The following is a 13,312-nucleotide window of genomic DNA, read 5'->3' on the forward strand; positions in this document are numbered from 1 at the left end:
AGTTAACCTTGGCTGGGTACTGATGGTGCAGCAGGGCAGCAGTAGTCCCCAGGCCTTCTTAAGTAGCTTAGGTAGTCTGCTGATAGGATACCAGTTTGGGAATCCCTGGCTTATATTTGCAAATTGTTTTGAAATAATATTTTGAAATAACATGTAAAAGTTTGAAGAGCTGTTTTTTAAGGAAAGCAAGAAAATGAAGTAGCTCACTTCCTCTGAAGTGAATCATCCTCCCCCCACCACTTTTGGAAAAAAAAAAAAGAAAACAAACCACACTAAAGTTTATTGTGAGTAAAACCCATAAGGTTCCCCAGTCATGTACAGTAATTTATGGAAAATTTTATAAATAAGAGTTGCAAATTATTGGGTGCTCATTTTCTGTCAGTCTCAATTGTGCGTTCTGTCACTGATTTATAGAGGGTTGGGATCTCACCTTCAGAATCAAAAGGACTTTAAAATTTTTTGGTAGAGTTTATAGCAATCATAAAAATCTTTATTGAATTCTGGATAATTTCCATAAAGTCCATAGGACTCCCTGGTATAATAAATGCCTTGTAATCCACTTGTCTGAACTAAGAAATATGAGTTATGTTAAGGCCTGTGAATATTTCCCTCTGAAAACTGTTTTCGGGTAAAGCGTAATTTCTCATTTATTGATAGCAATTACCATTGCATTTTGTGGCCTGCATTTTCTATTGTGATCAATAGATAAAACATAAAGTTGAAAAGTTCAAAATGTTCTTTAGAAGAGAATAAATGCCAGCAGCCTCTACCTTTATGGCTATATTGACCTTATTATGGGCAAAACAGCCGACTTGAAAATAAGCAAGTACTGAGCAGTGGCCATAATTTTAGTACTGTTTTCTTGCTCAGAAGGACAGCCCTGCTCTGTTGTCACAGCTGCCTAATTGAAATTTGATCACACAGCTGGATCATTGGTCATGCACCAGTGACCGCTCCATGGCTTTGGCAGCTCTTTGCTGTTACACTAACTTTTTGTTCCCCAATCATACGCAAATTAAAGCAGGCAGCTGCAAAATCATCAATAGGTTAAATTCATTAGCTGTTTTCTCTATGAAATAAACAGGAAAATGAAGCTCTTCTTGGTCTTAATTAGTTCTTATAAAAGTTGGCAGGGAAACAAAGACATTTGTACACTCCTTTATTTTTATAAGAGACTTGCCCGAAAGAAAAACCTCAGACATGTAATTTCCTTTTTTTTTTTTCCCTCCCGTGCTTAATGCTCTCAGTCAGAAGTTAACCCAGCAGCCTGCCTCAGAGGGCAGAAAGAAAGGTGGTTTGGCAAGGGGTTGTGCTATGTCTCTGTGCGGATCGGGGCATGTTCAGGGGAGCCTGCACAAGCTGTTTCCACAGCGATAGGCCACACTCTGTGTTTGCAGTCTCCTGTACGGGTAATTCCTTCTGCAGGAGAAGCCTTAGCCGAGTGCTGTGGTTCCACAATCATTACCGCTGGCTCCAGGCCATGCCACATCACCCAGCAGTACAAATTTGATCTGGATCAGGTGTGGGCACATGATTACATTTCTGTCAAATTAGCAGAGCGCTTGGTGAGGATTTTCTGCTGCCTGTCTGTTTTTGCCCTGGTTGCAGAGGAAATGCACTGTGCTGGAACCACAGAGGGTTAGGGCCATGTGGGCAACCAATACCTGCTGCAGCACTAGTCCTGCTTGGGCAAAGGTAACTTGCCAAAGTTTTGTTGGAACAAACTGAATTGGCAGACAGCATTTCAACTGGAACACCACCTTGTGTCACGTACCCATGGCAGTGTAAAGCTGGCAGCAGAGGCTTCCAATGCGTTTAATATGTAGTTAAACATTGCCCTATCCTTTAGCCACAGACTAGTCGACAGGAGTCTTAATTCTCCTTATTCCTACTATTTTTCACAGAATTTACTTGTGCTTCATGCTTGTATGGTGTTCTGGCCCCTATATCCCTTTTAAAGTGCAGATCTGTGGTGAGCTGAAAGCTTTACTGCTGCTGAAAAGGTGTAATGTCACCACTTCCATTGCATCAACTGTAGTAATGATGCCAGTTGTGGAGTGAGTCAGACTAGAAAGCTGATTTTGCTGAAAACTAGGGGAAAAAACAATAGAAAGAAAGAAAATCAGTGAAAGTTTGGACTTCTCCTTTGCTGGGAGGCCTAAGATTAAGCTGAACCAACTGTGAGCCCACAGGTTCAGACTTTGAGTTTCAGCTCTATTTTCCATCTGAAAGGTCTTGTCATAACAAGGTAAGGAAAAAAACCTTAAGAACAGCTGTGATAAATGGTTAACAGTGAAGCTACTAATTTACTGAAATGTCAGTCCTCTGACCATTGCGAAATATTTCCAGTGGCTATGTCCATAACAGCATTCTTGTTTATGGTTTTGCTTATTTACTTTATTGGTGAAATATTTATGCTAATGAAATAAAAAAAAAATCTGACATTAAGTAACATTCAGGAAAGAAAAATGTATTAGTCTTCTGTCTTCTCATATGTTATTCTGTAATTCCTCTACTGGGATTGAATTTTGCTTTAATTCTTTGATTTGTAACTCAACCACTAAACAGGCATTCCTTTCTGGTTCTAGATAAGATAGTTACTCATCAGCACTTTAGAAAGAATTTACCTTTCTCAGCCATCAATTAAGTGAGCATTTCTAAGACAGGGCAATAAATCCGATGTGGGGATTAATGAAGCTTTAGAGAAATGGCTACTGCCTGCTATCTCCACTGCTGCATCCACTCCCTCCTGGGAACTATGTAGGTAAGAAGCCAGCTTGCAGGAATTTTGGAGAAAATAGTTGAGTGGTAGGTGCAGGGTAAAACTGAGGACTATGTGAGGATTTCAAGAAAGAGAAATTGCATAGACAAAGACTGCAGGAGATGTTGGAGGGTGAATTTCAAAAAATACGTGAAGGAGGAACAAGTGAAGAAAACTGGTGCTGAAGAAACATTGTATTTGGTGGGGAGCAAGTCTTGATTCCAAAGAGCAGGTACTCGGGAGATTTGGTACTGCTGTTTTCTAATATGTTTCTGGTAAAATAGCCTGAGAAATAGGTCAAAGCACTTATTTATACTGTTCAAGCTAATCTTCCTGATGCTGAAATGAATAACCTTGCTACCAGAACTGTGGATTTGTAAATTTACTATAAGAGGTAGTAGAATACTGCCTTAAAGTACCACAGCTGCTTGCAAAGTAAATTATTAAGACACTGCCTAAATAAAGAATTAGGGAAATCTCTTATTTCACTTCTACTCAAAGACCTAGAAAACACACCTCTGAGTTGTCAAAGCTAAATAAACTTCCTAGCCTTTGCTTTTCAGAAAGTAATTTAATTTAAATATAGACAGATTATTGTGATTTGCATCTTAGTTAAGGCTACCTTCATAACCCACTTTAAATTAGAAAGGATAGACAGAACTTTCTTATAAATCACAGATGAAAATAAAAATTCCTGGTGTTTCCTGAGTAACTTGTTGAAAAAGTTAAGTCTATTCCTATTACTTAAAACACCATGTTAGGGGTCTCTAGTTTAAATTGCCAGGAAAAAAAAGGTTTATATCATGTCACTTAAGTAGTCTGCCAAGGCTTCGAATTGAATTTACTGGAATGAACTAGGAAGTTATAGGTCTGGATTGCTTCTTTGTGTCAAAGTGACCACCTAAAGGCATGAGAAATTTATGTATGTAACTGACTGTTCATTTAAGGCTCCTGCTACTTGAGTGCTACTTTTTTTCCAGTACTCCAGTTAGCGATATTAAAAACTCAAGATATATTTAAATTGAGATATTCTATGTGAATAGTAACAGAAGGTCACAATATGTTCAGAGAATTCAAATATATGAATGTTCTCTTATGAATGCTTACTTCTATAGATGGAGTTGCAGATGGGCTACCAGATGGAATACCTTCCTTCAAATATAGTTCCATGTATTTAAAAACAGATGCAATGCAATCATATTATTTAAATCAATTCTGTTATTGCTTTTGAAGCCATAGTGACAGTAACTATTCTGTAACAGAGAAATGTGGCAATAGGAATGTAACTTCTTGCTGTAGAATTGTTGGCCTTGACTGACGTCTAAGTCTCTCTCTGAAGATGGGACCTTAATCCAATGCTCTTTTCTTTGGGAGATTGTTTGAATATCTAACAGCATGCAGTAAAATTCAGTCAGGGCACTAGGTGTCCAGAACCATGTAAAAACTGAAATAAAAAACTGGATAAAAAGAAATTACAAGAAGTGTATTTGGGGACATAGCAATTCAGAAGTACTCTTCCTTCTTAACAAAAGTCAGTCCCCATGCCTTAGCCAGAGGCCCAGAACATCTTGGCAGAAGCATTATTTTTTTTTTTCTCACTGTCTCTGTCTTTTGCCTTTGACTATCTTGCTTAGCTGGATGTTACAAATATTGATATCACCACAGCATAATATTAAAATATAAAACAAAAGAAAAATCCTGCCCAGGGAGTGAAAAATTAGAACATTCTACCCCTGTATACACCCTTTCTGAGTTCACATATTATCTCATCAGCCCACCATACTTCAGTTATATCCTCATGATCTACTTGTTTTGGGTCTTCTTTTTCCAGACTGCCATTCATTCACCAGTGAAAAGTAATCAGCTAGCAAGAGCTCTTGTTCCAGTATCCAGTATACCTGCCTTCTTTCTCTTGACATGTCTGGTCAGTCACCAATAAAAATTTCAACATCCTTGTGGACCACCTTTTTGTAGAGCAAGGCACAAAAATTAGCGATAATAGTAATCATAGCAGGGAGGTTTCTTGGAAAGCAATCAGGGACACCTAGAGCCAGTTGCCCAGAACCATGTCCAGATAGCTTTTGAGTAACTCCAAGATGGAGACTCCAAACCTCTCTGGGTAACTTGTGGCAATACTGGGTCATCCTGACAGTGAAGAAGTGTGTCCTGATGTTCAGAGGGAACCTCCTGTGTTTGGGAGTTTGGAGTCTGGGCCCATTGCGTCTGTTTGTGGCGTTGTGCACCACTGAAAAGAGACTGGCTCTGTCCTCATTGCACTCTCCCTTCAGACATTTGTACACAATAATGAGTTCCCCCCATGAAGCCTTCTCCATTCTGGACAGACCCAGCTCTCTCAGCCTTTTCTCACAGGACAAATGCTCCAGTCTCTTCATCACACTGATGGCCCTTTTTTGGACTCTCTTCAGTATGTCCATGTCTCTTTTGTACTTGGAGGCCCTTATCTGGACCCAGCACTCCAGATGTGACCTTACCAGTGCTGAGTAGATAGTAAGGATTTTCTCCCTTAACCTGCTGGTTTTACTGAAGCATGTCAGCAAGGAAATTTATTTCAATCACCCAGTTCCTCTAAGTAAAATTGCAATTTTCTTTCCCTGCCACAACTGGAAGAAAGAGTCAAAAGCTGTAGGTTTTCCATAAAGGTCAGGAGTGGTTTATCTGATCACTTGTATCTCCTACATGGTTTGATGTTGTCAGTATTAGCCCTACCAGATTCAACAAACTAAGAATATAATTCAGGTTTTAAAAATTGTCTTTCCTTACCTTGGAAGTTAAAATTCACACTGCTGTTAAGCTGATGCCAGTACCTTTATACATGTATATCTCTCAGCTCCAGGCTTTAAATTCTTGAACTTGCTATGAGCCCAGAAAAGAAGGGAGTGGTAGGAGGAAGGACTGGAGTGACTCAGAGTTCTTCAGTCCTTAGCTCCGGTTATGTGTAACTGGAGGCTTCTGAAGCATCCCCAGACCTCCTGTTCTGTCTGGGCCATGTTTCAAAATTTTTATGTCTGATATTCAACTTTGAATTTTCAGGCATGTTCTGATTTGCCTGTTTTGAAATACATGCAATGTATACATGAAATGTAAAGTATAAGACAGACGTTTTAGATAGAAGAACTTTTGGGAATAGAACCATGTTTTAGTTTTGCATTGCCTGCCACAGTGGTCTTGTGGTGCACTATCAGGTGTTACAATACAAAAAAAAATAAATAAAATTAATGAGAAGAGTGAACAGGTATTAAATTATCTGGCAATTATTCTAAATTGCATAGCTGATCTGACAAAAGAGTTATGACAATTCAGCTGTTTTTGAGTCTTTTAAAGATTCTTTAGAATGTGTTAAGGGTACATGAAAGGGAAAAAATTCCCTAGATTTGCTGGGAGTGTGTTCGTTTCCTTCGAAGAAATAAGGAGCGCTCGTAGAAAAAGCAAGGCAGGTTGCAGAGTGGTCCCAGCTCTGCACGCCAGAGGGAGCTGTATCCACACAGAACTGCAAGTCCCGGTGTGTGCCAGGAATGCAGAGCAGGGATCTTGTACTTGTGGTAGGATGAGTATAAATACAAGGGATTTGGATAGCCTGGAAGTGGTTTTATTTTCTGCCTGTTTGTATTTTTCTACCTAAGTTTCTTCTTATCATTAGAAAGAGTACATTTTGTTTTGGTTTGTATGGCAAGAATGATAAAGTAATTTCAAAGACAGAGATCGAGCATGCTGATTGAATAACTTGATTTATTGTGCTCATGCAATGCAATAGAATTAGCTATACCTACTCTGTTGTTATTGCCCTGGGAAAGATACTTTGACTATGCTATTTTTACTTATAACTATGAAAAGCATTTACATTTTAAATTGAAATTTGCCTTGCCTTGTCCCCATACAAAGCTGAAATTTGAGGGAATGTTTGAAATTAAGAATATATCTAAGAACAAGAGAAATGTCAAAATCATATTCTTCACTTTGAAAAGCACCCGCTTAACAATTTTTTGATCAGCTTTCATATTGTTGTCTTGGTTTTATATGGTCATAATTAGATAATCATAAATACAATTTACATAGATGTGTGTGTGATCATAACATATTTTATTATGCATGTGACCATAACTGCATCATATATATTATTATACTATCATACATATATATGGTGTATAGATATATACTTCATATGATCATAACTATACAACCCACAGTTCCCATCCTCCTGGCTCTGCTCATGGATGGTGGGGGATAAATGTGAATGAAGGAGAGAATTTGAGCCTGGAAACAGGGTGGTGAGGGGAAGGTGTTTTAATTTTTGTCTTGGTTTTTTACCATCCCAATCTCTTTTATTTAGTTATAAATTAAATTTATTTTCCCCAAGTTACATCTGTTTAGCCCATGACAGTAATGAGTAAGGGATCACCCTATCTTTATCTTGATCTATGAGCTTTTCAGTTTATCCTCTCTTCCCATTCTGTTGAAAGGGGAATGGTGGATGATGTGAGGTGGGTAGAGGTCTGGCAGCCAGCCAAAGTCAACATGGTACAAAGGATATGGTTTGGAATTGGGTGATCTAGGAAATTTTTGAGTACAAAGGATGAACTATTTGGTTCCAAGGATGATATACAAAGAAAAATTGGGGGTTTAAAGTCTGTAGCATTTATAGTCTTCTCTATTTCAAATGGAAAGGAATAGCTCTCTGGGTTTTCATTGTGCAAAAAGAGAAACTCCATCAGAAAAAAAGATTACAACCTACATCTTCTGTTTTGATATAAAAATTTACAAGAACTCGGGACTAAGTCCTGAAGGGATTTCTTTGATTAATCCTGTTTTGGAAGAGATTATGTAGTAAACTTAAGCAATGGCTGGTCGTAAAGAAGTGAAATTTAGAGCAAGAGACTGTTTTATATTTAAAACAATTTAATATATTTACATGGGAGAAAAAAAAACAAACTCAATATCCCATCAAGAGTAAAGCACAGAAGAATGGCTAACTAAATGCACAGTTGTCCCAAATTTTTTGGTGTCATTAACTCTTGGATATATCAGCTTTTAGACTCATTAATGTTTCATTTGCTCTTTCACAGATCTTCCTGAGAGATAACCAGTTTGGATACTGGACAACAAAGGAAGTAATCAGACTCCGCTGACCTGTTTAACCTTGATTGTGAAGGATGAAAAGCAGCAACTGCTTTCTGTGTAACAGGACTTCTGGTGGCACTTGCTTCTTCCCTTTGGGATGATACTGGCATAAAGACATCAAGGCTTTGAACTCATAATGTTGTGAGTTTATACATGTCAGACTGTGTTCCATCACTTTTTGAAGCAGGTATGTTCTTTGAATAACTTTACCTTATTTTTCAGCACTAATCCAAATGAATTATGGGTATTGTAAGAAAAAAACAGGCATATTATTACAACCTCTGTATAAGATACTTAATGCTGGGTAATATAAAATTGGCACAGAAAGAGCTGAAGTTAACTGGGATCCTATCTTCTTAGGGAATGTGGAATTGTTATGAGAATTTGGATTGTGTTTTAACAATTTTATTGTCATCCAAGGAAGAAAACATCTTCACTTTTTTGTACAGGAACAAAAATACATAGCTCAAAAATAGGATTCTAATGTAATTTCAGCCATCAGGAATGTATCTAGTACTAAAATTGTGGCTGTTACATCTTCCTTAATAAGGAGAGTGTAACTTTTTCTAGAAAAATATTGTCTCATTGAACTTTTAGTATTCTATAGGACTGCTTAAAATAAATAAGAAATCATTTTGAATAGCTAAAGTTAAAGCTTCAAGTTGATTAATCACTAGAAGACTGAATAGGCTATTGAATCTAAATTTCCATAGCTGACTAGGTTATTAAAATTTCATGAGAAAGTACAAATTACATGACTTTGTAGTTCTTCAATCATAACTTTAATTTTAGTTTATGCTTCAGGGCTGCCATGTAGCTGATCAGCATTATGTCACAGATTTTTAACTAATCCTGTATATCTGTGACTTCACATGGTAATTCACTACCATTATCTTGTGCATTAACAGGCTTCATGTGCCTTGCATGATTCCAGTGCCAGGATGGATCCCAGGATTATGCTAAATATGCTCTAGGCATTCCATCATGAACAGAAAGCATGGTAGCTACTGCAGGTGGTAAAGTAATATCTAGATACTCACATGTAATTTCATTTTCTAATTGTTAACTTAAAACCAGAAGTTCAGTACTTTCAATTGAGGGATTGTTTACAACACTTAAAAGTAGAAAGTGGCTTTTTTTTTCTTCAGCAGGTCAAAGGACCCTTAATTGTGAGTTGGTTGATCAGAAAAAGAAAATATCAAAGTTAATATTATGTGCCAGAATAACTATGTGGATTATGTTTCTCTGTGTACTTACATGGTATTTGATTTTTTCTTTCATACTGGATAATGCCAAAGAACTTTAAAGTGTTACATGGTTGGTTCTGAACCAAAATGTAAATAATAGTAAATAATATATGAATAATGCTTAGTAAATAATATATGAATAATGTCATGGTAGTGTGTCCTAGTTTGAAAGACAGGTATTTGCTAAGAAAGGCAGAAGCCTGCCTTTGAATTGAAAAAGTGTGATCCCTCCTCCCTACAAATTCTTGTAATTTTGGAAATAAGGGAGGTCTCATGCAAAGATATGGGGGTAGGAATAACAGTTCTTTACTAGTATATCTAACAAGACAAACAAGAACAACAACAGCTATGAAATTACCCACAAACAGAACAGTAACTCAGTCCCAGTGTTTTTTGGCTGCAGGCACCTTTTCCCTGAGCTGCAGTTCCCGGTGCTGGGGGCGGGCAGGTCCCGCAGAGCCGCAGGAGGGCTGGGGGTGATGGCAGAGCTGTCCCAGGGGGAGAGAGAGATGGAGAGAGAGCTCTCCGCTCACGGTGTGGGTCCTGGTGCTCAGCAGAGTGCTGGATGGTGGCAGGTTACAGCGAGAAGGGAGCAGGGCAGGGTCTGACAGCAGTGAGGATGGCTTCTGGCGCTGGGATGGCAGGGATGGGGGAGAGGCAGCGATCGTCCTTCTCTTCCGAACTCCGTGGGGAAAATGGGGCCGAGCCAGAGCCTTCCGACTGCTCTTCTGGATGTTTGGATATCGAGGGGTTTCCCTCTTCTCTCCCCTCCCCCTTGCCACCAGGGCCCAGTCAACAGGTATCTTAGCATGACAATGGGGAAAATTCCACAGAGGGAAAAGGGAAAGAACCAACCCCCACCATAGTGTTTCTAGCTCAGCAATGCAAAAGATGTAATAAAAGAGAGGGTAGTCTTACCTAACAAAGCAGATTTACAGAAATTTTTCTTAAGTCTGGGGTTACAACTCACTTGTAGTTTTTTTTCTGGGATCACTTTTCAACATTTGGAGAGGGATCCAACATTCAAAGAAAGAAAGTTGTGGTGAGAATTTTTTTGTGGCAAGTCTTCCATCAGTGAGCTGTCACTTTCCCTTATGAATCATAGGTATCTCTATCTTGTGGTTTCAATTATGGTTTATATAGAATCCTAGAATAGTTTGAGTTGGAAGAAACCTTAAAGGTCATCTGTTTCTAACCCCCTACCCTGGGCAGGGACACTTTCCACTAGATCAGGTTGCTCAGAGCCTCATCCAGTCTGGCCTTGAAAACCTCCAGGTGTGGGGCAGCCACAGCTTCTCTGGGCAACCTGTTTCAGTGCTTCACCACCCTCACAGTGAAGAATTTCTTCCTAATCTCATCTAAATTTAGCCTCTTTCATCTTAAAGCCATTCCCACTTGTCCTATTACTAGATGTACTTGTAAAAAGTCCCTCTCCAGGTTTCTTATAGTCCCTCTCTAAGTACTGGAAAGCTGCTAGAAGGAGTTTCTGCTGTTTGAGTTTCTTTGTGTCATTGCCTAGCATTAGATAGCTCTAGTTTAAACAGTTTTCATTCTTCAAATTCAAAATTATGAACTGTGCACTGTAAGGAGGTAGTCAGGCCACTCAATGTAGAATCATTGGTTTGTCTGCTTCTCTTCTGCGATAAAGGAAGGAACAAATATTAAATCTGAAGTAGACTAAATCTGTCAGTCTGTTCTTGCACTATACTGTAAGGGTACCATGTTAAATTTACCTTTAATTCAGTCCTAAGTCTTGTATTTCAAATAAGATAGGACCCTGATAAATATCAGTGTTTCCCATGAAGATTTTTTGATAAAGTTACTTTTATGATACCGGGGTCAATTCTTGATATCTACTTTCATCACGTAGGTCCAGATTCACTCCACTGGTTCTCAGGGTCATGGGTTGGTAGTCACAGAATCAATCAGGCTGGAAAAGATCTCTGAGATCATCAAGTCCAATCTATGACCAAACACCACCCTGTCAACTAGACCACAGCACAAAGAGCTGCATCATTCTTTCCGCAAACACCTTCAGGGACCGTGACTCCACCACTTCCCTGGCAGCCCATTCCAATATCTAATCACTCCTTCTGTGAATAAATTCTTCTTATGTCTGACTTAGACCTCCCCTAGTGCACCTTAAGACTGTGTCCTCTTGTCCTATCACTGGTTGCCTGGGAGAAGATGCCGACCCCCACCTGGCTACAATCTCCTTCCGGGGAGTTGTAGGGAGTGGTAAAGTCACCCTTGAGCCTCCTTTTCTCCAGGCTGAACAATCCCAGCTCCCTCAGCTGCTCCTCATCAGACTTATGCTCCAGACCCTTCACCAGTTCCATTGGTCTTTTCTGAACTTGCTTCAGCACCTCAATGTTCTTCCCGAATTGAGGGGCCTGGAACTGGACAAAGTATTTGAGCCAACCTGAGCACACTGCAGAAATAATAAGGAGAAAGTGCTTGGCCAGTTGTTCTTAGAGGTTCTATGTCTGTTGAAATATAAGGAGTCTAGTTTGATTCAGAGTCAAATTTAATCACAGTTTAAGCAACTAAAATTGGTTCAGCTGAACCTGAACCCTGCATTGAGAAAGCAAAATTGCTCCACTTCATTGCATTAGGTAATACTCAGAGGTACAAAGCTCTTACCCTTCTTTAAGAAGTCAATAACCTCAACAAATAGTGGAATAATTCTCCTAAGACTTAGAAAAGACAAACGTGAACAAAAACAAATAAAATTTGGTGGAAATATAATGTTTGGGTATTAATATTATAGCAAATTTATCTATTCATTTCAGTGACAGCAACATCAAACCTTTAATATGAACAGTGCTACCCAACACAAAAGATTCTGTTCTTTAGTTTTTGCTTTTCCATTTTCTTATTTTCTCCTAATATAAATAAAATAGTAAAATGTATTAAAAGACAGAGGATAATATAGAGATGATTTTATTCCAGATTCACTTTCTTGTATTTTTATCCTTTTGCTGCCTGATAGAAATCTATTAAAATGAACAATATAAATACTATCTATATATACTTTCACTCCCTGGTATTTTAAATTATGTTCTACATTAGCAGCTTTGGTAAAGCACTGCTATCATGGCTGAACAAAGGCAACGTACTTTGTCAACATCAGGTGAAGCGTTGTATGAAATTCTGGCACTAGAGAAGGGAGCAACACATGATGAGATTAAGAAGTCCTACAGGTATGTAAAATGTGCTTTGCAACAGGTCTAAAAGTGCTTATTCATCTGGCATGATTATGATGGTAAAACCTTTTGAGTTACCTGCACAGTAGACATTCATTGTCAAAATCCTTTTTTTTAATTTCTGAGCCTGAAAAGAACCAGAGATGATGCAATGCAAATCTACTGATTTCGTAAGACAAGCAGTCTGTGATTCATCTGAAATGTTTTCATCTAAGTGAATGAGAGGTCAGACTGTTGGGATAAACTAACCTGGGCTATTTGAATACTGCATCCAGTTCTTGTGTTAGTATATTTCCTGAAGTATGCTGAAAAGTAAAGCAAATGCAAGTGCTGTAATGACAATTTGAGAATTAGAGTGAGACATAAGAGGTTCAATCAGTTTATATTGTCAGAAAAGAAAAGGAAGATTATTTAGAAGAAAAGATAAATTTAGAAGAAAAAGGTATAGATTATTTGATTATAGCATGTAATGTCCTTGAAGGGGAAAATTGCTAGGTGTGAGATACTTCACTTTATGAAGGCAGGCATAACCAAAAGCAGTGCTTGGGATCTGAAAATTATTTGAGCTGAAAAGGAGGTACATGGTTTTAACTGTGGGTGTAACCAACTACTGAAAAATACTGACACAGGAATGGTAGTTTCTCTATTGAAAAGGACGAGAGGACATGAAGAATAGTTTGAGTCAAAGACAAGGTATCAAAATGGTGGCAAATATTTTATTGTTGAAATGTAATAAGACCTAGAAGTGAGACAAGAGGATTTTATGGATAATTTTGCTCTTAAATTTGCTCAGCTGCTGTTGAAAGACATTTCAACGTCATATGTGAAGTAGATGTTTTTGACAATGAATTATGTCAGACTTGTACTTTCAGGTTTAATAAATATTGTAAAACTTTTATTACAGCATCATTCTGGTATTGTTGGTTGCACTGTATTACCAGGAAAATTTAACACAGATTACT

General features: G+C 38.2%; 1 protein-coding gene across 1 annotated transcript in view; it reads left to right on the forward strand.

Moving 5' to 3' along the window:
• Positions 1-12,240: 12,240 nt before the first annotated feature.
• DNAJC5B (DnaJ heat shock protein family (Hsp40) member C5 beta) overlaps positions 12,241-13,312 on the forward strand; it is a 28,927-nt gene continuing 27,855 nt past the window's right edge. The window contains exon 1 of the mRNA XM_062502038.1: positions 12,241-12,347. Coding sequence (XP_062358022.1) covers positions 12,241-12,347 — 107 coding nt within the window. The remainder of the gene's footprint in view (positions 12,348-13,312) is intronic.

Source organism: Cinclus cinclus, chromosome 1 (assembly GCF_963662255.1).
Source record: "Cinclus cinclus chromosome 1, bCinCin1.1, whole genome shotgun sequence".
Lineage (NCBI taxonomy): Eukaryota > Metazoa > Chordata > Aves > Passeriformes > Cinclidae > Cinclus > Cinclus cinclus.